The sequence below is a fragment of the Rhinatrema bivittatum genome, chromosome 19, assembly GCF_901001135.1.
Source record: "Rhinatrema bivittatum chromosome 19, aRhiBiv1.1, whole genome shotgun sequence".
NCBI classification, from domain to species: domain Eukaryota; kingdom Metazoa; phylum Chordata; class Amphibia; order Gymnophiona; family Rhinatrematidae; genus Rhinatrema; species Rhinatrema bivittatum.
The window spans coordinates 16,468,363-16,493,064 of record NC_042633.1 but is presented as its reverse complement, the minus strand read 5'-3'; the positions used below and the strand labels follow the sequence as shown (position 1 = coordinate 16,493,064).

Sequence of the window (24,702 nt, the reverse complement as noted above, 5' to 3'; positions counted from 1 at the left end):
TTGTTTCGTCATTTAATTGACGGGTTAGACATTTGCGACGGCGTTCGTATTAATACAATACAAAATATGAATCCAAAATGGAGTCACGTTCACTAAACGTTAGTGCGTAAGTACGTCATTACGTATTAGGTTCCGTTTGCGTTGCAAATGTTAGTAAATCAAAATGGCTGTGCGTTTCACTGCAGCATGATGAGACGAGAGGCGTCACAGCTGTGCAGTCTTCAGGGGTTCATGGAATCAAACTCCTTCAACATGAGACTAACTGAAATTGAAGGAGTTCGATTCCATGAACCCTTGAAGACTGCACCGCGAAGACGCTTCTCGTCTCATCATCCCCGCAGTGAAACGCACAGCCATCTTGATTCACTAACATTTGCAACGCAAACGGAACCTAATACGTAGTAACGTACTGACGTACTCACGCACTAACATTTAGTGAAACGTAACTCCATTTTGGAATTATAATTTGTATTGTATTAATACGAACGCCGCTGCAAATGTCTAACCTGTCAATAAAATGACGAAACAATAGTCTGATAATAAGCTACACCTCCTGAAGACCACGCTAGCTTTTGCTTATTCAGCAGTTTGTAAATTGTTTGTTCAGCAAAACCAGAACGCATGTGTGAAAGATAAGAGCTGTAAAGTGTATAAAGGTTTGCTGCAAAGGGGGCGTGGCATGCAGTTGTACTAAGCCGTTGTCTTAGCTGCATCTTGCTGGCAATAAAAGTTTTTCTTTACGGATCAGTTGTCTGGGCCTCCTTACTGACTAAAAAGAGACGGTTACATTTGATACTTCAACGTTGTTGAAAGGTAGAAGTATCATTAATAGTTGTTGAGTAACTGAAACGAGAAGCAAAAATTAATACATAATAGGTGTAAGGTGGACCCTAAGAGGTTGCCAGGTCGTTGGGTTCTTCACGGGTTTGAGACGGATGGACCCTATTGGTGTCACCCCCCTTTGTAGCCCGGCTTACCCTAGCAACCATGTGGTACAATGGGATCAGTTACAGTTTAGTGTCAAAATAATCATTTTCGTCATCAGAATCAAATGTGACATCAGAATCGGATGATTCTTCAGAAGTAGGGAAGGAGGAGATAGACACATACTTTTTGATCATCATGACATGAGCAGCTGCTCTGCGATCAGCTATGGTTTCAATCATGGATCGTAGATTTCTGAAAATGAGAGGTAAACAAAGAGGGAATAAAATGCAAGATAAAATAAAAAACAGCAGAGGGATAAGAATATCTTTCAGTCCTGGAATTGAAGTAAGCCAATTTGGTAAGGACCCCGTCCAGTCAAGGACACCGGTCCATGTCTGAACAGGAACATGGGCCAGACGGATCATCCGATCAGTGATCTCTTCGATGACTTTACTCTTATCATCAATCTGTAAACAACAATTAGAGAGATTAAATTTCCCACACACACCTCTTTCTTGAGCTAGGAGGTAGTCTAAGGCCAAACGGTTTTGGTATACAGCTGTGATGATTTTGGTGTTCTGCTTAGCAAGGATATTGAGAGCCAGTGCCGAATCATTGGTCAGGAGTTCCAACACTGCTTGCAGTCGGATGATGCGGTTTAACATATAAATTGGAGTTCTATATCCATAAGAACCATCCTCAGCCCAAGTAGCAGGGCCATAATATTGTACAATTCGTTCAGGAGGCCACTCCTGATCTGACCAATCTCCAATAGAAACTTTTGTAGCTCTACGACGTTTACTTGGCTTTATAGGACTGTAGACAGGCACACCAAGGGTTTCTCCAGCGGTGATTGGTAAGAGGAAAAAACTTGGCCGAATGGTGGCCAAGAAACAGGTGCCGTACCAGTTGAGTGGTAACTGCTCATAAGCTCTTCGGCCACAAACAAAGTAGTATCCATCTGGAGCAGCAAAGAGAGTGGTGGGCACCCCAGCGGCAGTCCATGTTTTGTTTAAGGTTGATTCAGTCCACAGGGTCGTGGGCATAGTCAAATTCTCCGTTTGCCACCAAGTGAGTTTGGTTAAGTTGGCAGTGAGGACCCCTGTACATGGTGAATTGCCAACAGAAGTGGTGTAGATTCGGGAATGTTGTCGTGATATACATTGTCTGCCAATAACATCTGTTTGGAGAGCCCACTCGTATGGATGCGTCTTTCGTTTGTAAGATATAGTTGTGTTTAAGTGATCGAGGTCGGTTTGGAAGACCTCCTTGGCTTCCCACGGCCATTGCTCTCCTGTGTGTGTACCTCCGCAGACAAAACAATTCTTAACTTCGAGAGAGAGAGCTATGTTCTCCGCCAGATTCACAAACATATTCTTCGCTTGATTTGAAAAGGTATGCTTCTTCAATTCTTCTGATGCGTGGGATATTTCATCAAAGAAGGATTGGTAACCAACCACAGTGGTCTGATGAATAACTGGTCGAGGCTTGTCTCTACGCTGGGTGATCGTGATGTAAGTCATTGGGTCTTTTCCAGTTCCGTCGATGCCAAATCCCCAAGTATCTTGCCAGGGGGAACCTTCACCTCGTATGGGCCATTGTATGGACACAATATTACCAGTTCCTGCCGTCAATCTGCCAATGCCGTGGCAACCATGATAGCCTCCTCCTGTGTAGTCACACACTAGAGCCCAACCCGACAAAATCAGGTCTCCCTGACACGGTATCCAACCGGATGGATTGGCGGCTCGGTTGTACGGGCAAAGGTACTTGTGGTTATGAACATAGGAGTTTTTCCAGGCTTGAGACCCGCAATGAAGTGCATTCGGATGTTTATCAATTGCTTCGCATGCGTCAAAGGTGATGGTAACGCTTGACCCACTTCCCATGAGAATTTTTGTTGAGTTGATGTAATATAGGATTCCCTTGCCTTTGGGAATTATAGTGGAAGTATAGCTCTTTGGCAATCCAGCAGTTAGGGTGATGTTGTAGTACTTTGGAGTTGTTGGCGTGTGACAAATGACTTTGTCACCCTCTAGACACCGGTGAAAAGACTGATATCCTTGAGTAGTATTTAGAGCGCATGCAGGTTGCGTTGCACAGGAAGTGGGTGGCTGAGATTGGTGTATGATGGTAGAGACAACCTGGAATCCATCTGGAGTTGTGGTACGGATTAATTTGATGCATTCTGAGCAATTTTTGCTTAGTGGTAAAATAAGTGAAGTAGTTGAGGAGCAGGAGATCAGTAGAATAACTTGTAGAAGACTGTATCTCATGGCAGGAGAGATTTAGTAAACACCTTATGCGTTGCCTTGTTAGTAGTTCAGTTGATTGATTCTGAAAGGAAGAAAAATGTATAGGTTAGTACTGTTGTGGCAAAGTACTAGAGTCAAAGTCATTTACCCCGGATTAATTTGCTGTCTGTAGTGGGTGAACTTTAACTTGTTGTCCCCTATCCTGGAGACCTGCCAACTGGAGGCAGCAGGTTTCAAGCGGGTCCAGTGAATCCACGAAGGGCATCCAGAGACCTTGACAGCAGTAGGAGTAGTTAATAGCACTGTGTATGGACCCTTCCATCGTGGTTTGAGGAAATCTGATTCATCCCAGTCCTTCACCCATACAGAATCTCCAATTTGAAATGGATGGGTCGGGGTTAGCAAGACAATCGGTTCAATGTCACAGGTGTAATTCTGGATGGCAATGACTGTGTTGTATAGCCCTTTGAGCTGGTTGTTAAGGGACAATTCCCCTTGTATCTGTAGTGATTCAGGAAAAGAAGGTAGAGGTGGAGGTCTTGCATACATCATTTCATATGGGGTAAGACCGGACCTTCTTGGACTACACCGTATATGTAGCAAGGCTAAGGGTAGGATATCTGGCCATTTGATCTTTGTCTCTTGGCATAGTTTAGCTATCTGATTTTTCAAAGTTCTATTAGCTCGTTCAACGGCTCCACTACTTTGTGGTCGCCATGCACAGTGCAGATGCCATTTGATACCCAGAATTCGACTCAGCTGTTGGATAATTTCACTGGTGAAAGCTGGTCCATTGTCAGAGTTTATCTGCCTTGGTAATCCGTAGCGTGGTAAGATTTGGTGAAGTAGCAGAGACACAACTTCTTTAGCAGTCTCAGTTCGTGTCGGTGTGGCTTCGATCCATCCAGTATAGGTACAGACAGCCACCAACATTGCTTTATATCCTTTAGATGGAGTCATGTGAGTAAAGTCGATTTGGCAAACTTGAAATGGTGTTGTCCCTCTTAGAATATGTCCAGGTATAGGACCAGGTCCGGTTCTAGGATTATTTCTTGCACATGTGATACACTGACGGATAGCATGCTTTGTTAATTGTACGATTTTGTTAATGTAGTACGTTTTTCCCAACAGTTTTATTAATGCATCTCGACCAAGGTGGGTTTTGTTGTGGGCTTCTTTGACAATAGTCCAAGCTAATGCTTCAGGTATCCATATTTTGTTATCTTGCAGTATCCACCAGCCATCACGGTTGTGGAACTTCTCAGACTGTGCCCACTCATTCTCTTCCGTTGAATAGGTAGGAGTTTCTGTTGGGAATTGTAGAAGTGGATAGGTTGTAGCTGAGGTGTATGGTATATGGGCACGGGCTGCTTCTTTCGCTGTTTTGTCTGCCCATTGGTTCCCTTTAGCCACGGGATCTGATTTTCCTGTGTGGGCTTTACAATGCATAACAGCTACCTTTTGTGGTGCCCACACGGCATCTAGCAATTGATGTATTTCGGATGCATTGGCCAATTGCTTTCCTTCGGCGGTGAGGAATCCTCGCTCTTTGTAGAGGGCTCCATGTACTTGGATGGTGAGGAAAGCATATTTGGAATCTGTATAAATATTCACAGTCTGTCCTTCTGCCAATTGCAGAGCTCGAGTGAGAGCGATTAGTTCAGCTTTCTGTGCTGAGGTCCCGGGAGGTAGGGACTCAGCTTCAATGATGTCATCTTCAGAGACAACAGCATAACCAGCGACCCGAATTCCATCAATTACTTGGCTACTTCCATCAGTAAATAGAGTCCACGCTCCCTGCCAGGGTTGATCCCTCAGGTCGGGTCTACTGGAATGTATTGTAGTCATGACTTCTTCACAATCATGGGCAACTGGTTCAGGTGCCGGCATAAGAGTGGCTGGGTTCAAGTTTTTACTGTCTTGTATTTGAATTTCAGGCGTTTCACATAGCAAAGCTTGGTATTTTACAAGACGTGAGTTAGTCATCCACTTTGGTCCATGCGTTTCTAGCAATCCTTGAATAGTGTGAGGAGTTGTTACGTTCAGAGTTTGACCAAAAGTTAATTTGACTGCTTCTGGAATGAGTAAGCATGCAGCCGCAATGCTTCGAAGACAACCTGGCCATCCTTTTGCAACATTGTCCATTCCTTTTGACAGATATGCAACAGGTCGTTCCCATGAGCCTAGAGTTTGAGTCAATACCCCAATGGCCATTCCTTTCTTTTCATCGACGAATAGATGGAATGGTTTCATTACATCTGGTAACCCTAGAGCAGGGGGTTCAATCAAGGCATCTTTTAGTTGTTGTAAACTTGTCAGTTCTTGGGTTTCCCACTGAAAAGGCTGGGATTCTGCCTCCTTTCCCCGCAACTTGTCGTACAGGGACTGGGCAATGACAGCGTAGTTAGCAATCCACAGTCTACAGTAGCCTGCAGCTCCAAGGAACGCTCGGAGCTCCTTCTTGCAAGTGGGTACAGGTTGACCTCGTATTGAACTGGTACGGGATATTCCAAGACAGCGGGTACCTTCCCGAATTTGGAATCCCAAGTATTCTACTTCCAATTCACAAATTTGCGCCTTCTTTTTACTTGCACGGTATCCTTTTGAGTACAACGTCTTTAACAAGTGGAGTGTGGCTATAGCACATTCGTGATACGTGTCACGAAACAACAGAAGGTCATCCACATATTGTATGACTGGCCCATACGTGACTTGGTACATCTTCAAGTCTTTTGCCAGTTGCTCCCCGAACATCGTGGGTGAGTGCTTAAATCCTTGCGGTAAGCGAGTCCATGTGTACTGCTGCTTGATTCCAGTTTGTGCATTTTCCCATGTGAAGGCAAAGATCTTCTGGCATTCTTCTGCTACTGGAACGGAGAAGAAAGCATCTTTGAGGTCAATGACACTGTACCACTTGGATGTAGGGGAAACTTGAGCCAAGATTGAGTATGGATTGGGTACGAGAGCTACTAGATCTGCTACTTGATTGTTCACTTTCCGTAAATCTTGTACAGGTCGGTAGTCAGAAGAACCGGGTTTCTTTACGGGCAGCAAAGGGGTGTTCCAAGCAGATCGGATTCGCCTGAGAATACCCAAATCATACAGTCTTTGCAGATGTATCTGGATTCCTTGCCTGGCCATATATGGAATGGGGTATTGAGGTTGATTGATCACCTGTGCATTCTGTTTCATCTCGATCCATACTGGGTTGGCGTCGATGGCTACTCCTCCTGGATTTTGCTCGGACCATACTTTGGGCACGCTATCCATTAGCTGTCTTCGTTGTTCGTTCAGAGGAGTATTCACTTCATATCGATGTTGGGTGATTTGTTCGACGACGGGGAGATGTAGCCTCCATTCCTCTTGGAGTGGACAAATGAGAGAGACTGGATTATCGGCAAAGGATGCCTTGATTTCACCGGTGGGTTCAAATTGCAGGGTGGCTCTTAATTTACACAGGAGGTCTCTCCCTATCAGTGGTACTGGGCACCCTGGCACGTAAAGGAATTGATGGGACACTAATTGTCCTCCTACTGTAACCTGCCGTTTATGGAGGAAGGGAGCGATTAGTGGTTTTCCAGAGGCTCCAACTATGGAGATATTTTTCGACGTAGGTATAGTGATGGCTGTGGTCATCACGGATCTTTGCGCCCCCGTGTCTAGCAATCCCTTAAATGTTTCAGCCCCAACTTTTATTTCCACCAGGGGGTCAATGGGAAGTGCTCCCCTGTCTAGTCATGCTTCACTATCTTCGCCGGAAGTTTCGCCCACGGTCATCTGCCATCCTGTTTCCTTAAGTTTGGACGGAGTATCTCCTTCCTGCTTTGCTTGCAGGGACTCCGGACACTCAGCTTTCCAATGTCCTTCTTGTTTACAATATGCACATTGATTGGTTCCCAATGGCATTCTTCCGCCTCTAAGCAATCCTCCTCTATTTGCTCGTCCTCTTGGCGGCCCTCTAGAGGGCGATCTGCCCCTTCCTCGGGGTCCGGGATACCCGTGATATTGCTTGGACGGGTTCCCGAAATTAGTTTCTTCCAACGCTGCGGCTAACAAACTGACACTTTCTCTTAACTTTCTAGTTTCTTTCTTTTCCTTCCTGTCTCCATCCGGTTCTCGGTTTACATAGACTTTATCGGCCATGGCTTTTAATTGGCTAATATTCATTCCCTCGAACCCTTCCTGTTTTTGCAACTTCCGGCGAATGTCTGGGTAGGACTGTCCAACGAATCCTCCTAGACTCGTTTATTTTCTCATCCCAGGCCTTCCGATTGTAACGTCTGTGTTCTCACTGAGCGTTAAACAAGAGGAAGATCTGCCCTTCCTGGATCCTCCTGAATCAGAGATGACTGAAGGGATTCACCCTCCTGTAACAGGCAAGTATCAGATTCCTCCCGGGCGTCTGTACTAAGGCCAGTTAGGAATTCAGCACCGGCCTGGGATGAGAAAACAAACGAGTCTAGGAGGAGTCACCCAGGACCTGCTAATATTATATTAGGAAATGGATTGGAAGTCTCCAAATGTTTGATGTTAATGCCCCATCTCCTGTGATCTGAAAATGCAGGGCCCTTTAAATCCAGAACATTTACTTACTGATGCTGGGGTCCTTCATGGTTTCTTTCCCCTCCAGCTCCCAGTGCTGAGGGAAATATTTCTCATCTTCCTTCTTAATCTTGAAGACAACATTGGGATTAAGAATTGAACGACCTGCCAGTAAAATAGCAAAATTACTTATAAATTGTACTTGAAAACTCCCAGGGCAGTACATCTGATGGAAGTGTGTGTGTGTCTGTGTATAACTTTGGATGTATATTTGCCTGCCAGAGCTTGGTGAGAAGAGACACTTGCAGGCGAGCACTTGATTAAGGTTAAACCTTGGAGGGTTTCTGGTGCAGTCATTTCTATTCCTGACCCTCCTAGCTGGAGGCATTGCAGGTGCCAGTGCTCTCTGCCAGCCTGTGCCTTCCTGGAGAAGGGATGCCCAGCTTCTTATCAGGAGTGGCTGAGAAAGAGTTATCTTTGTATCCCAGGACTTGGGTTTTCCTATCTAGAGGCCAGTGAGAGGGAGAGTGGATATTTGATCTGTGACATCTGGTTACCACAGTGAGGAAGTGCTAGAATAAACTCTGAATACTGACCGTCAGCAGGGAAAATCTTTATTAGTAAGATATCTTACGGAGCAATGCAAAACAGCCTAGTATGGTAAGGAAAGGGTGGAGCTCGCTCATCTGAAGCTGGGCAATAGGTCGTATACATTACCTCCTCCAGACCTGCACACCAATGGGTTAGTTTCTATATTTGCATAATACGGTTAGTACTATTATCTTCTCTCACATATGCCAATAATACCGCATTCTTGTAAGCTGAGCCCAGAAGATAGGAGCAAAATTTAATTTAACATTTGACATATTTCAATATCCTAACAGCCTTGGCTATTTCCAGATGTCTGAGCAATTCCATCTTCTTATGCTGCTATTACCTTTCTGCTTCTTCACCGTCTCCAACTGTTCTGTCTCCACAGAGAACCCCTTATAGCATCCTTACACTAGTGCAGAGCTAACGTATGAGCTCCTTGCACAGAAGCTGGAATCAGAAGAGTAAATCCTCCCTCCTGTTCCTCTGTGCCAGCTTTAGTTGTAGAGAAAGGAGAGACAGACTCCAGCTGGTCTACTTTAACATATAAAAGATTTATCTTCCAGCACAGAGCAGCATCTTGTGCCGGGCCTGCAGCAGAGGTGTCTCTCACTGGGCCCTTTTTTATAAATGTCCCAAACACCAATAAAATATTTCAAAACAACAGCCACATCAAAATACACCTGAAAACTAAAACTGAAAAGGATTTTAAAAATTCACACTCTCCATCCCTGGGAACTTTTGATTTCCAGTCACCCTGAGATTGTCGTGGAGTAGTGGGAGAGGGGATGCACAAACCTTCTCCTGTCTTACACACTGCTGCCTTCATGTAACTTTTTACTTTGTGGACAGCGGCCTTTCTGCAGCTCCTCTGCCTGTGCTGGCTCCACGGTAATTCAACACTCGCGGGGCCAGCACGTGGGGCTTCCCCTGCTGTAGTCTTCTCTTCTTCTGGATCGGGTCCTCCGGTGGCAGCACAGGCTTCTCCTTGCTCCCGACACCGCCCCACTGGTTGTGCCGCCCTGTGCAATTCCACAGTTTGCACACCCGGTGGCGCCAGGCCTGCCCTCTCTCCTTCCCTCTCCTGAATTCCAGAGTCCCAGGCTTGAAGGCTGTCACTCCCTCCTTTCCTTGGCTTGGTTATCAGAAGAGCTGGGCCAGTGTTCTGGGGTCTCCCCATCTCCCAAGCCTGGTCAGCAGCAGGGCAGATCCATTACTCAGGCCCCTCCAGCCGCTCCTCTCTCCCGCACTGCTCAGATCAGCTATTTGTATGGTGCAGTAAAGAGAGGAGCTGGGTTAGAAGTGCAGGACCCACCAGCCTGCTCTCCTGCTGACCGGGCTGAGGAGGAGAATGAGGCCTCCTCTCACCTTCTGGTCTCCAGCAGGATGGGGAAGAGCCATGACCAAATTCAAGTGTCAGGGGAAAAGTGAAAAACTGGCTTGACTCCTTAAGAACATAAGAACATAAGAAATTGCCATGCTGGGTCAGACCAAGGGTCCATCAAGCCCAGCATCCTGTTTCCAACAGAGGCCAAAACCAGGCCACAGGAACCTGGCAATTACCCAAACACTAAGAAGATCCCATGCTACTGATGCAATTAATAGCAGTGGCTATTCCCTAAGGGGTAGATTTTCAAACCGCGCGATTTGGCCTACTTTTGCTGGCGCATCAGGCGCAAGCAAAAGTACGCTGGATTTAGTAGATACGCACGGAGCCGCGCGTATCCACTAAAATCCTGGATCGGCGCGCGCAAGGCTATGAATTCTGTATAGCCGGCGCGCACCGAGCCGCGCAGCCTACCCCCGTTCCCTCCAAGGCCGCTCCGAAATCGGAGCGGCCTTGGAGGGAATCCTCTAACGCCCTCCCCTCACCTTCCCCTCCCTTCCTCTACCTAACCCACCCGCCCGGCCCTGTCTACACCCCCCCCCCTTACCTTTCTCCGGGGATTTACGCCTCCCGGAGGGAGACGTAAATCCCCGCGCGCCAGCGGGCCTGTTGCGCACCGGGACGCGACCTGGGGGCGGGAACGGAGGGCGCGGCCACGCCCCCGGACCGCTCCGGGCCGTAGCCACGCCCCCGTAGCCGCCCCCAAAACGCTGCCGACACGCCCCCTAAATGCCGCGACGACCGGGCCCGCCCCCGACACGCCCCCCTCGGAGAACCCCGGGACTTACGCGAGTCCTGGGGCTCTGCTCGCGCCGGTAGGCCTATGTAAAATAGGCTCACCGGCGCGCAGGGCCCTGCTCGCCTAAATCCGCCCGGTTTTGGGCGGATTTAGGCGAGCAGGGCTCTTAAAATCCGCCCCTAAGTAAAATTGATTAATAGCCATTAATGGACTTCTCCTCCAAGAACTTATCCAAACCTTTTTTGAACCAAGCTACACTAACTGCACTAACCACATCCTCTGGCAACAAATTCCAGAGCTTTATTGTGCATTGAGTGAAAAAGAATTTTCTCCGATTAGTCTTAAATGTGCTACTTGCTAACTTCATGGAATGCCCCCTAGTCCTTCTATGATTCGAAAGTGAAAATTACCGAGTCACATCTACTCGTTCAAGACCTCTCATGATCTTAAAGACCTCTATCATATCCCCCCTGAGCCGTCTCTTCTCCAAGCTGAACAGCCCTAATCTCTTCAGCCTTTCCTCATAAGGAAGCTGTTCCGTCCCCTTTATCACTGGCAGAGCCCCAAGCAATAACCCAGAGCACAAATACCTCAAAAGCTCGGCCCCTGAAATGGAGCAAACCCCAAGGCTCTCCGCTATCATCCGCTTCAATATATAATCTCACGCTCCTCGCGGCCATCACAAGCTGACACGGACTTAAAGTCTCCATCTCCAATTTAGAAACAAGGACAAACTGGAAATCCTATGGGGGTCAGCAACTCACTGAGACTTGATAACACCCCTTATCCCAGGAGTTATCATGGGATAAAGAGCCTAAGAGCTAGGCCAGACTCCACCCTGACCATGGGAAAGCCAAATAGCAACACTGACTCCACAGGGTGAAACAACTACGCCCCTCTCTACAACCAGGCGACCTCAAACCGGACCTGCAGGCAGCAGCACTCATACACCCAGACTATTGCATGGCCCTTTGCAATGGCCTTCCTAAAAAGATAAACTGCAGACAGTCCAAAACGGGGCCCGCCAGCAAACAAGCTACTCTGCTGATCAAGGAGTGCAGCCACAAGAAAACCTGGAGTGGAGCAGTCAGGGTACTGCAGCAACAAGTGGAGCACAAGCAGTCAGAGGACTGGAAAGAAGAACAGCCATGTACCTCTGTGTACTGGGAGTTCCCCAGTCCAAAGAGACGGGTCATGGAGGACCTGAGGCTCGAGGTTTGGCAGCTGGAAAGGTGCGAGGGATCCCACTCCCAAGAGTCCAGGCCAGGCAAGAGACTGGTTGGACAAGGAGGAACCAATTACAGGAGGAACTGGATCAGTTGCCTGCAGAGATGTCCTGTGGGGTGGCTGAATGGTGGCAACTGCCTGAGAATGGTGCTACAGGAAGTCCTGGCGAAGACCCTGTAGAGTGCCAAAACACTACCACGAGTCCAGAAACTGCTCCCAAAGCCCAGAGAAAGGGGCTGTGAAGGACCCTGACAGAGGGATCACAGAGAGCCCTGAGAAGGGCATCACAGACTGTCCAGAAGGAGGCAGTATTGAGAAGCCTGAAGTTGGTGCTAAAGGAAGACCCTGTAGGGTGCCCAAATAGTACCGGGAGCCAAGAAAGAACTCCTGTGAGAAGCCCAGAGAGAGAGAGAGAGCGAGAGAGAATGGAATGCCCAGTGAGAGGTGCCATGAAGACGCTGAAGAGAAGGCGCGGCACATAACCTAGAGGAAGGAACTGCGGAAAGCCCAGAGTGTGTCGCTGTGGAAACCCTAGCAAGAGGGGCTGCAAGTGGCCAAAGAGCACCGAGAGGAATATTGGAGAAGAGGCATCACAGCCAGTCCAAAACGTTCCACGGGAGTGGAATTCGAAACTGGAGCAAGGGACTTGGTTACAGGACTGGGGGTGCACACTGCCCATTGGGTGGTGGCTATAGTGTGGACTAGGTTAACCCTGGTAGGTGGGAGTGAGCATAACCCTAGAACCCCCAACTCCAAGCCTAACTAGTAGGAGGCCAACTAAGAGGGGCTAGGATGTGAGGTACTTCCCTGGATGGTATCCAGAGGGAGTGAAAATGCTCAGACCAATGGGTCCAAGCTGAGGGGGAGGGGGGTATGTGACGCAGTGCCCCTATTTTCCCCCTTAAACCTGTGCAGGACCAGGCTGATGACTGGTCCACTTTAATTCCCCTTGAGAGAGAGAGAGAGAGAGTTCTGTGGATGGGGCCCAGCAGGGGAGAAATAAGAGCTGGGATCCAGATAGTGATAGTTAGACTAGGCCCAGGTCTCCAGGAGGAAGGCAACTCCTGTACAATATTGCTGTCCAAACACTGAGCTGTAATGAAGCTGTGAATACTGAGGGAAGCAATACAAAACTGTGAGTAATGAGAGTACACTGTTCTGAGGATAAGACAGTCTACTAATGTTTGTTTGCTGTAATTACTCAAAGAAAGATTGAAGTACTTTTAACAGGCTGCAGTCAGAATAAGTTTGTGCCTTCAGACTTGAGGGATCACCACTCCGTCCCACATAAATAATTACTGAATTAACTGAATTTGTTGTTATTTTGTGAGTCATAACCCCCATCTATTGCATGCACACCCTTAGCAACACCCCCCAGTGCTTCCTAACCCATACTACAATGCCCTCATCTGAGTAACCCACCTTGAAGGGCTGACCAGGCATGGAAGATGGATGAAAAATACTGAATTAAATGTGGGCAAGAGAGAAGAGGGGATGATGGTGAAAGAGGAGGGAAGGAATACAGATGTGGCGGAGCCGAGGGGGCTGGTGTCTGAAAACAGAAAAGTGGAGAGTGCTGAGAGCAGACTTGTGGAAGGAGTAGAGAGAAAGAGCATGAGTGTGTGTGAGAGGGAGAGAGACTGTGTGTGAGTGTGCTTACATGTGTGTGAGCAGGAGAGTCTGCATGCATATGAGTGTGAGTGTGCTTGTAAAAGTGAGTTATGTTCATGTGTGTGAGACAAGAATGTGTGCATGCATGAGAGTGTGTGTGTACATGTGTGTGAGAGCATGTGCATGTATGAGAGGGAGTTCATGTGTGTGCATGGGAGAGAGTCTTGCAGGGACACAGAGAGAGTCTGCACCCCCCAACCTCGGCTGATCTCGGGGTGAGCAGAGCTCAAACCTTCCCGGGGCTGTAAAGATCTCTGCCCTGTGCTGGCAGGAGGGGAGGCTGGAAGAGTTGCACAGGGAAAAGGTTTCCTTTAAATGCACAAGAGGACAGAGAAGGATTTCTTACCGGATCAGACACCAGGGCACACATTGCCCTCCTCTTTTCCCTCTCAGTCCTGCAGGTGCTGGGAGGGATTCAGAGGGGGCAGGGCTGATTCCTGGGGGCTCAGATAAAGCCCCTGCTCTCCCCCTCTGCAGGGATTTCCGGTCCTGGGGAGGCAGAAAGTTTCTGCTTTTACTCTGAGTCTTTCCTGCTCTCTGCAGGCAGAGAAACAGCTCGATACTGTAAGGTGCGGTTGGAGATTAACTCGCTGTGGGCGCACAATTGGGACGCGTAAGGCGATCCTGCGATACAGTCTCCAGTTTCACGCGTCCTTAGCGCTTCTTGAAACCGACCCGTAACCCTTTCCGCACCCAGCATGTATATGATATGTAAATGAACGAATTAGCTGTATAATGAAGGAATTAGCTATTCCCTCCGATACTGTGACGCGCGCTCCGATTATCTCCTTTGTAACCCGCTATTTTGCCGTGTCCTTAACCTGTTAGTTTACCGCCACCCTCTACCTGGTGTTAGTGTGGTGTTCGAACAGCTACGTACCGGACTGCACCATGGACGACCTCCATATATACTAACGTTTGCAGCGTAAAGTTGTTGCATATATATATATATATATATATATATATATATAAATACCTTGTCACTTTCCGAATTCCCCATCTCCACACGGGCGGGCGGTCATCGAGGCGGCGGTGGGAGCCGGCGGGTGGGTGGGCGCCCGTTCATCCAGGCATTTGATCCAGGTGGCGGCGGGAGCCAGCGGGCACGCGTTTGATCCAGGCGGCGGCGGGAGCCGGCGGGCGCGCGTTTGATCCAGGCGGCGGCGGGAGCGGGCGGGCACGCGTTTGATCCAGGCGGCGGCGGGAGCCGGCGGGCGTGCATTCATCCAGGCGGAGGGAGCCGGCGGGCGCGCGTTTGATCCAGGCAGTGGCGGGAGCCGGCGGGTGTGCATTCATCCAGGCAGCGGGAGCCGGCGGGCGCACGTTTGATCCAGGCGGCGGCGGGAGCCGGCAGTGAAAGCGGCCTCCGGCAGCCCCCGCCGGCAGTGAATGAATGCACGCCTGTGTACGCCCGTGCGATTTCGGCACTCAAGGCAGTGCATTAGCGAACGTCACATGCCGTGATGTCAAGCGTCGTGACGTCACGCCTTGAGTGCCGAATTCGCACGGGCGTACACAGGCGTGCATTCATTCACTGCCGGCGGGGGCTGCTGGAGGCCGCTTTCGCCGCCGGCTCCCTCCGCCTGGATGAATGCACACCCGCCGGCTCCCACCGCCGCCTGGATCAAACGCGCGCCCTCCGGCTCCCGCTGCCGCCTGGATCAAATGCGCGCCCACCTGCCCGCCGGCTCCCGCCGCCGCCTGGATCAAACGCGCGCCCACCTGCCCATGTGGAGATGGGGGATTCGGAAAGTGACAAGGTATTATATATATATATATATATATATATATATATATATATATATATATATATATATATACACACTTTATTCCCTTTTGTTTTAATTTTCGCCTGCGCCTTGCTTCGGGAGGGGGGGGAACCATCCACTTCCTGGTACCTGTCATTTGAAATGACAGGTACCAGCGCACCCAGGTTACTGTATAGGCGCTGTATTAAGCGCCTATACAGTAAAATGGGTTGCGCGGGCCTAACCTTCGCCTAACGCTTCGCAGATGCGGCTTGCATTTGCAAGCTATTTGAATAGAGTATCGAGCGCTAGGTGAAGAGAACTGTGCGTGCGGGGAACGAGGGTGCGCCCGGCACTGCCACACTCTTTCTACCGCGGCCTTAGAGTATCGACCTGACAGAAAGCAGGAGGCGGAGCATGCGCAGAGCTCCCCGGCAGAGGTCAGGCAGGAGGGAGGGGGGATGTTCACTCCTTAAGGTGGATCCGGGGAGAGAAACAGCTGCAGAGGGGGGAGTGGGAGACAGGAGCAGCAAGTCAGGGAACTGCTTTATTCCTTGTGTATCTATGAATTTTGCAGTTTGGGAAATCATTAAGAATAAGAAATCGATGGCTGCAATCAGGGCCGGTGCAGGAATATTTGGCAGCCTAGGTGAACCTTCGGTCATTCCCCCCAATTATCTCCAGCACAGAGCTCCCTTTTTTGTGGGTATGGATTCTGCAGGCCTCATATTGTTGGGATTTTGCTTCTCCCAAAAGTTTGGCGCTCTAGGTGATCGCCTACTTTGCCCAATGGAAGCACCGGCCCTGGGTGGCAATGATGACCTGAATCTGTCGGACAACCCTGGAGCTCTCTAAATCTGAGATTAGATTTTTCTTCCTGTCATAGAGGCCCAACTTTTGAAGATGATTTGGGGGGGTGGGAGGGAACTGAACTCAACACAAAATTACGGCACCCATTACCCCCAGCACCAAAGGAAAAATCAGACTACTACAGTGGGTCGTGAGTGTGGCTTGCAAGCCTGCATTTAAATGGCCAGAGAAGCAGGTAATGTGGACATGGGGAAGACTCAAGGAGCCAAAAACAAAAGCCAGAGAAGCCCTCAAAGAGTGGCATTAACAGTCGTAAGCTTTCTTGGTTAAGGGTGGTAACCGCCGCATCGAGCAAGTTACCCCCCCATGCTTATCAGTTTCCCAGACTGTAAAAGTCCGGTTGCTGTCTGAATCCAATTCCCCTTTTTCCCTGCCGTTGAAGCAGAGAGCAATGTTGGAGTTGCATTAAAATTATCAAGGCTTATTGGTTAAGGATGGTAACCGTCGCACCCCAGCAAGTTACCCCCATGTTTGCTTCCCCAGGGCCGTAAAAGTCGGGGGCCTTGCTGGCTGCTTTCTGACTCCCATTCCCCTTTCCCAGGTACAGTTGGTGGCAAACATTTCCAGGTTTTCATTTTTCCTTGCTGGCATCTGTATCATTTGTTTTGTTTTTACTGGGTGAGAGCAGGGGATCCTGTGTGTCAGCACAGGGAGAAGGTCATGGGGATGGATAGGGGGGAGAGAACCAGAGACTGAGGAGAGGGAAGAGGACCAGGAATGTGGGCAGGAGAGGGAGGACCGGAAAGGATAAGAGATGGGGGTGTAGTGGGGTCTGCTAGTATTTGCTTTGTGTCACACAGTCAGACTAAGAAAAATAACAGCACTCACTATGTCTTATGTGAAGCAATGCAAAGCTATATTTTCTCTAAAATATCTGTACGAAGCAGGTGCAGATGAGAACACCCGAGACATGAAACAAAACAAAACTTATACAATATGTCAGCTCAATAAGCAAGACATAAATAACTTTGATCCCCCAACTAATAGGGAATAATTATATGCAAAGGCCTAGGGAAGCCATCACCTTCCCTGGAAAAGGCCTTCGAGCCCTCCCGATGGTGAATCAGCTAAGCAAGTTCTCGGTGCTGTGATCCCTAGCGGCCTTTCCAAAGGACATCACAAAGCAGCAACAAAACTGTTAACCGCATGAGCTCCCATCTTTCAAATCCTCTGGTGGAACCTGCTCTTGCCGACAGGGGATTCATTCTTGTGTGTGGCAGGGGAGACTTGTATGGGTCTTCCTGATCCCCATGCAATTATGTTCCCAAACGTCAGGCTGAAAATTATTGTGCATTAAACTGTGCACAGGTTGGACCTCTGCATGGACACACAGGAGACTTAAGGGAAAGAAATCGGCAATGCAGGCAGTGAGGTGAACTCTCTCTTTCCTATAGCTGTGAGAGCACCATCTGCTCTTTATCAATCCCTGCTGCACGAAGGTTTGCCCTGAAGGGATATCTGCACCTGACCCATGCATTTAATATTAAATATAGTTCCCTTTTAAATATAACCTTACATTCCTTCATCAACAGATGGACAAATATTAATTTGACTGGAATGCTTGATGAATAATATTCCACTTCTAGGCAACAACAAAGTGCATGAAGCCAGGGATCAAATCCCACTGCCACTCCTTGTGACCTTGTGCAAATCCTTCCCCCCTTCCATTGCCTCAGCTCTAAACTTAGACTGTGAGCTCGCTGGGGACAGAAGCAGTGCTCACTGACCCTGAATGTAACCTGCTTTGAGCCGAATCCTTGCAGGAAACAGCTAGGGTCTCCTTCCATAATACAATCTCTTTAAAATCATACCACATGGTGCATCGAGCTTTATCAGCTCTCTCAGAAATGAAGTAACTGTTATCCCACGGTGAGAGATGTACCAGAAACTACGATGTCACCCAATCGTGTTCCTGCAAGTGGGGAAGCCCATTACAAGACGATGGGAAAATTCAATGTTGTGGGTGGGGTGAACCCTGTTGTGATCTGGTGGTTTAGTGTGCCCATAGGCCTCAGCCTGACCCAGACCTTCTGAGCCGAGCCAAGGGTTGACGGTGGCCCCACATGGCTGACGGTCTACCCTCCGCCAGGCTGGCAAGCTCCCATGGCCAAACATCCGAGGATGTTGGAAGGTGAATGGTCCTCCGACCATTCCGGGCCCTTTCGGACCTGCTGCGAGCAGCATGGAGCAGCAGGCCTGGCCTGAGGTTGAGGGCAGACGGGCCTTGACACGAAGACACTGAGGTTGATGCAACGGCATCACATGGCACGAAGACACTTGGGCTGAAGACATGACACCAGGGCTATGAAGACGTGACTGTGGATTGATGCGATGGCATCCAGGAACGAGACACATGGCTGATGCAACGGCAACCAGGAACGAGACACATGGCTGATGCAACGGCATCCAGAAACGAGACATCCAAGGGAACACCACAAGGCATGGACATTGGCACTGTCTCTCAGGGCGCCCTACTCAGGCCACCCGCGGGACTGAGTCGCGGACCACCCTGTCTGTTACGCGCCCTACACAGCCCCAAGGCTGGTCACGGACCATGATGGGAGCGGGACAGCACAGGAACACACATCAGGAACTTGGCAGCTCAGGAGCACAGGACAACCGTCCACCGGCAGGCTCGTCCACCCAGGAGTACTGCATCTGAGGGACCACCGGCCTACCGGACCAGAAGGCTCGAGAGCAAAGACGAGGCGTGGCGAAGGCAGGAACATCCAGGAAGGCAGGAACACCAGGACGAGGAGAACGAAGACACCTGGACATGGACCTCAGGCACGAAGACATGGAACATGGAACAAGAAGATATCACGGTGAGGAGCTCCACGAGAAGACGACCTTACAAGGGCTCTGGCAGGCAGGAGCCTCCAGAGCGAAGACTCGACGACGAAGCAAGGCACTGGAATGAAGAACGGAGCAGCCCTTTATAGGGCTGAGGCAGGAAATAGTCCCAAGGTGGGGCCCAGACACTTCCTGTGTCTGGCCCTTTAAATATAGTAGAAAGACGCGGCCGCGCGCCTAGAGAGAGGAGTGCAGGAAGCTGTGCAGGACCATGGCCAGCGGCCTGCACAGAGTCTGTACGCGAAGATGTCAGAGGAGGCAGGGCTGAGCCCGCGAGCAGGCTCCAACCTCGGCAGCGGCTCCAGCCGCTGCGGGAGGCCCCTGGGGCGGCTCCTGCCGCTAATCCAGCCCGGGGCTGCGGCCTGTGTGCCGTGAAGATGGAAATGACGTCGGGGGCACTCCCAGCCCCGAGGGAAGCCGCGGCTCTGACCGCGGAGCTGAAGATAGAGCAGGGCGGCCTCCCCCACACACTCCGAAACGCCTTCTTTTTATCCGCCTACGTGCCGCTGCTTAAGCCTATAGATTCAGCTACGGTGCGGCCGATGAAAACGCTCTATGGCCGGGCAGGTGCTGTGCAGTGGCTATGACGACATTTTAGACGGCTAACGGGCGCCTAGGTTTTTGAATATGGACCTCAATATTGTCGTTAACAAGAGGTTGGGCATCAGGGCCACCTCGAGGGGCATCCCCAGGTTGAATCGGAGCTCAGCACTGACCCCTGCTAAATTTGTCTGTTCTCCGCATGACTTTTTTTTTTCACTTGCGTGGCCTTTTAAATGTAATGCAGGAGCCCGGGGACCCACGTGACATTTAGGGAATCCCCAGGAGGTGGTGCGATTATAAATCGTGGCTGACCACTTTCTCGGTCAGCTGTGCGATGAAATATTAACATTAAATTGCCTAGCATTGAGCTGCTTTGCATGCAAAGTGACTCATTGTAACAGGTGTTATGGGAGTCTCTGTTTAGTGGACCCTTGGGTCGACCTGCTGGAGACTGGGAAAGGTGGTCAATGTCTCTAGTAGAGATGTGTATCGTGTGATCGATCGTCTTAACGATCGATTTCGGCTGGGGAGGGGAGGGAATCGAATCGTCGCGGTTTTGTTTTTTTAAATATCGTGTAAATCGTAAATCAGGGAGGGCGGGAAAACCGGCACACTAAAACATCCCTAAAACCCACCCCGACCCTTTAAAATAAATCCCCCACCCTCCCGAACCCCCCCCCCAAATGTCTTAAATTACCTGGGGTCCAGTGGGGGGGTCCCGTTGTGATCTTCCACTCTCGGGCCATGGGTGCGTTGATAGAAAAATGGCGCCATTTTGGTTCCTATCCCCCGACGTCACGAGCGCTGGACCCCCAGGGACTTTTGGCCAGCTTGGGGGGGGCCTCCTGACCCCCACAAGACTTGCCAAAAGTCCAGCGGGAGTCCGGGAACGACCTCCTGCACTCGAATCGTGTTGCCGTACGGCCGGCGCCATTTTGCCGTACGGCAATATGGCTGGTGCCATTTTGCAAAATGGCGCCGGCCATATGGCCATATTGCCATATTGCTGGTACTCCCCCGGGAGGAGCCCGAGGGGCCCGACCGCTGGGACTTAGGCGGGTTGTGGACCAGGACAGGTAACTAGAACCAGACTAGGACAGTAGCAATACTGTAACTGGATTCAGGTTCTGGAACCAGACAGGAACTGTAGCAGAATGCGGGTACTGGAACCAGGCAGGAACAGTAATAGGCTCCGGGTACTGGGCCCAGGCAGGAACTGTAGCTGAATCCGGGTACTGGAACCAGGCAGAAACTGTAGCAGGATTCGGGTACTGGAACCAGGCCGGAACAGTAACAGGCGGACCGGGGCCAACCAGGTACTGTAGCAGGCAGGCAGGGACCAGTAGGTACTGTAGCAGGCAAGCAGGAACCAGCGCCAACTGTAGCAAGCAAGCAGGAACCAGCGCCAACTGTAGCAAGGAAGCGGGAACCAGCGGGTACTGTAGCAAGCAGGCAGGGCCCAGCGGGTACTGTAGCAGGCAGGCAGGAACCAGGCAGGTACTGTAGCAGGAACGGAGCGACGAAGCGAAGCGAGTCACTCCGGGTAACAGCGCAACAGGAAACCGGGAAGCTAACCCGTTGCAAGGCAAAGACTGGATGGCCGCAGCCGGCTTATCAAGGCTGCGGCGTCTGTCAGGAGTTGGGCGGAGTCACCACTGGCGGGAAACGGCCTACAAAAGCGCCCAAGTGGCGCGCGCCTAGGAGCCGGGCGTCCATGGGAGGGCTCGCAGCAGCGCAGACCCAGTGGGGACGCTGACAACCAGCCGCAAACCAGGCCTCTGGAAGCGGGAGCAGGTCCGGGAACCCGGAGGTAAGGGCCTGGCCACGGTGCTCGCGACCAGAACCGCAACAGGGGAGGCGGGGCCATGCAAAATATCACTTACAATCAGGTGATGTCACTGCTGTAATGCTCGGTCGTGCAATAAACAGTGTATATGGCATGTTAGAGCCCCACCACGGCTCGGTGCATCTCCCAGGACTGCAACCTCCAGCCCTGAACACCGGGCCGAGTTTTGGGATGGAGCACACACAGGGGCAGCTGAAAGCGTTTTGTCAGGAAGCAGGGCTTTCCCTTGCAGACTTCGGTGGTTGTTCCTATGTTTAGATCTGCATCGTACACTTATCTGCCTTTTCCTATTGCTCTGCATGTTCTCTTCCTGGTATTTTCTGATTTCAGTACAGGATGGGCTACGGGAGGTAAGTGAGACGGGATCTTGTATGCCCGTCTACTGGACATGGAAGAACAAGGAGGAGGTCAAGTGAGGTCGCCCTGCAGCCATATAGGACTGACAGCTGGGAGGCGTCCCGGGCAGCCTGCAAACAGATTAAGTGGGCGGCCAGGATGCGCTCAGTTGATCTGTTACCTGACCTTGTTATGTTATTACACTGCTCTCCAAGCGTTCCAGCCAAATTAATAGCCGACTTTTAATGAAGACGCAGACACCTGCAAGGCTATATTAAAAATAAAATACCAAAAAAACAAAGCAGCCTGTTTTTAACAGTAAATGCACAGATCAGGAGCAGGTATCCCCCTGTGGCAGAAGCTTTCAGCACTCGGGTCCTATTAAGAGCTCAGGTGGGTGCTGGATCTCAGCTAGAAATAGCGCGGGGTCACCTGCACGTCGGCCCTTAGACTTCCTCTGTCTGTCTCCTCTCGCACCCACGCAGGAGGTTTCTAACCTGTGCTCAGCTTTTTTAATTCTTCCAATGCTCTCCTCTCCCCCCTCACCCATGATCGACGGGGGCCATTACAAGCAGTGAGGCATCTCCCGGCCTTGCCCGTAAATGAACTGTAAAAATCGGGTACCACAGTATTAAAACTTTGAGGATGGCGGCTCACCTGGTCCTGAGGCTGCTGATGCTTGGTGAAATCCTGTGGGAGGCTGCTCAGGGACGATGCCCGGCACAGCAGCGCTGGAGGACAACGAGGGGACACCACAGGAGCGGAGACATCATAATTGGGGGGATCGTCACCGTGAAGTTTCAATTCGATTCCAACCTCCACAACTTCTCAATGCATCCCTGGCTGAGCGTGCCCGGAGTGTAAGTGAGAGCGCGGCGCGGCTTGGTTATCTGTATAGCTCACGTCCCCTTTTTCTTCTTTAGCGTGCGTCTCTAGCTCCTTCATCCTCTTTTGCAGGCCCATACAGTAAACTGCACGGGAGAGGGCCCGCGCTTATTGGCGGAAGTGGCGGCTGTCAGTGGGCAGATTTTTTTTTTAGAAGATTTTTTGGGGTCTCCGACTTAATATCTGCTTTTCTGTACACTTGCCCGGTGCCGGCCTTTGGCAGGCGTTAATTTCTGAAAGTAAAATGTGCGGCTTGTGATGAGCGCTATTAGTTTCGGGGGGGAGGGGGTGCTAACAGTGAAGTACCTCGATCGTTTTACTTTGAGCCTCTTCCGCATGTTCGCTCTCCCTTTCCAAACGCGGTATCGCGAGCTGTGCTCAAGTGCGGGCGTCAGCAAAGAGTCGGCCTAATCTCCTTCCCCCGTCGGATTTTCTTTGCCACTGCGTTTCATTCACGTCGCTCTGCCTCCCGTTTCATGTGGCTTACATCGTTATCAGGTTTCTTTGTTCTGAAATCCTCACCTGTATTGGATGAGAACATAAGAGCATAAGAAATTGCCATCAAGCCCAGCATCCTGTTTCCAAAAGTGGCCAATCCAGGCGACAAATACCTGGCAAGTACCCAAACACTAAGCAGATCCCATGCAACTGATGCCAGTAACAGCAGTGGTTATTTTCTAAGTTAACTTAATTAATAGCAGGTAATGGACTTCTCCTCCAAGAACTTATCCAATCCTTTTTTAAACACAGCTATACTAACTGCACGAACCACATCCTCTGGCAACAAATTCCAGAGTTTAATTGTGCGTTGAGTGAGAAAGAACTTTCTCAGATTAGTTTTAAATGTGCTGCTTGTTAGCTTCACAGAGTGCTCCCCTAGTCTTTCTAGGGGGCACTGCTCTGTGGCTAAACTTCCTTTGTCCTGTAAATTGCCCCCAAGATGCAAATCCATGAGTTCTCACCGATGGCAGGCAGCTGTCACTTTACCTTTTAAAGGGTCTTTTTTTTCACCCCTGTTTCAGTGGAGTTTAGCTGAGCACCATCTAAATTCCCTGCACCCCTCTCGCTATCATCTCATCACAAGGAAGGGCATTCACTTGTTATCTTGTGCATTCAGGGTCTGTTTGAGCGGAATGCCTATCACCGGGTGCAGAGCTGATCATGTCATCGAGGTCACATCTATTCATAACTTTCCAGTGTGTGCACGCTCCCAGCCATCTCTGAAGGAACATGTTCCATAGGGATTCCTGGTGGTATTTCAGATCCCTGGGGCGTTGATTTCCTGTGTGGTTAAAAGTCAGGGCAAGGGTAGCACACAAAGCTATCCATTTCACTTTCTCTAGATATTAAACTTGCACTTACCTGCTTAAGCGTTCACCTGAATATTTGGTCACATCAAACTGCACAATAGTTGTCCAGAAACGTGAGCTGGTTAATGCTGAACATCGCACTAACTGGGAATATTTGAATAACCCTTCCTGGGCACATGCCAGTCTGGCGCCTTTGCTGTCAAGAAACAATTCACAAGACAGTAGGGAGAATATTTAGGAGGTTAGATTTACGCACTTTAAACTCAGACAAACCTTTACCATAAGAAAAAAATCAGCAGAACCAGGGGTCACGATTTGAAGCTCCAGGGAGGAAGATTCAGAACCAATGTCAGGAAGTATTTCTTCACGGAGAGGGTGGTGGATGCCTGGAATGCCCTTCCGGAGGAAGTGGTGAAGACCAGAACTGTGAAGGACTTCAAAGGGGCGTGGGATAAACACTGTGGATCCATAAAGTCAAGAGGCCGCCAATGAAGAGTGAGTAACTCGCCAGAATGATGGCTACTGCCTGGACACAATACCCTTATTCAATAAACATACACATGGTTACTGTGACTCCAACATCACTCTAAGCTTCAACAGCAAGAGGAAATGTGGAAAAAAGGATTTGCACTCACAAAGCCGGGAGTAGCTGGCTTGTTACGGCGGTTACTACCCCAAACCAAATGTGCCTGATACTTCACTTTCAATGCACATCCAGCATAGCTCTCTGCTCCAACGGCAGGGGAGAAGAAAAACTGATACTTCATGCATATCCAGCATAGCTCTCTGCTTCAACGGCAGGGGAAAAGAAAAACTGATACTTCACGCATATCCAGCATAGCTTCAACGGCAGGGGAGAAGAAAAAAGGATTCACACTCACAAAGCGGGGAGTAGCTGGCTTGTTACGGCGGTTACTACCCCAAACCAAATGTGCCTGATACTTCACTTTCGATGCATATCCAGCATAGCTC

General features: G+C 49.9%; 2 protein-coding genes across 3 annotated transcripts in view; one reads left to right on the top strand and one right to left on the bottom strand.

Moving 5' to 3' along the window:
* Positions 1-791: 791 nt before the first annotated feature.
* LOC115080426 (endogenous retrovirus group 3 member 1 Env polyprotein-like) lies at positions 792-23,011 on the bottom strand. Of its 2 annotated transcripts, XM_029584579.1 has the most exons (4): positions 22,727-23,011; positions 7,776-7,889; positions 1,436-3,264; positions 792-1,179 (listed from the first exon to the last, which is right to left on the bottom strand). In XM_029584579.1, exons 3-4 carry the CDS (start codon positions 3,201-3,203, stop codon positions 1,163-1,165), a joined length of 1,785 nt encoding a protein of 594 aa, XP_029440439.1. In that variant the 5' UTR covers positions 3,204-3,264; positions 7,776-7,889; positions 22,727-23,011; the 3' UTR covers positions 792-1,162. The 2 variants fall into 2 exon arrangements, with proteins under 2 accessions (XP_029440439.1, XP_029440440.1); XM_029584580.1 differs by lacking the exons at positions 7,776-7,889; positions 22,727-23,011 and having other exon boundaries at positions 1,436-3,761.
* The window catches only part of LOC115080268 (vomeronasal type-2 receptor 26-like), a 28,937-nt gene continuing 26,415 nt past the window's right edge, over positions 22,181-24,702 (top strand). Inside the window, exon 1 of the mRNA XM_029584422.1 lies at positions 22,181-22,395. Coding sequence (XP_029440282.1) covers positions 22,181-22,395 — 215 coding nt within the window. The remainder of the gene's footprint in view (positions 22,396-24,702) is intronic.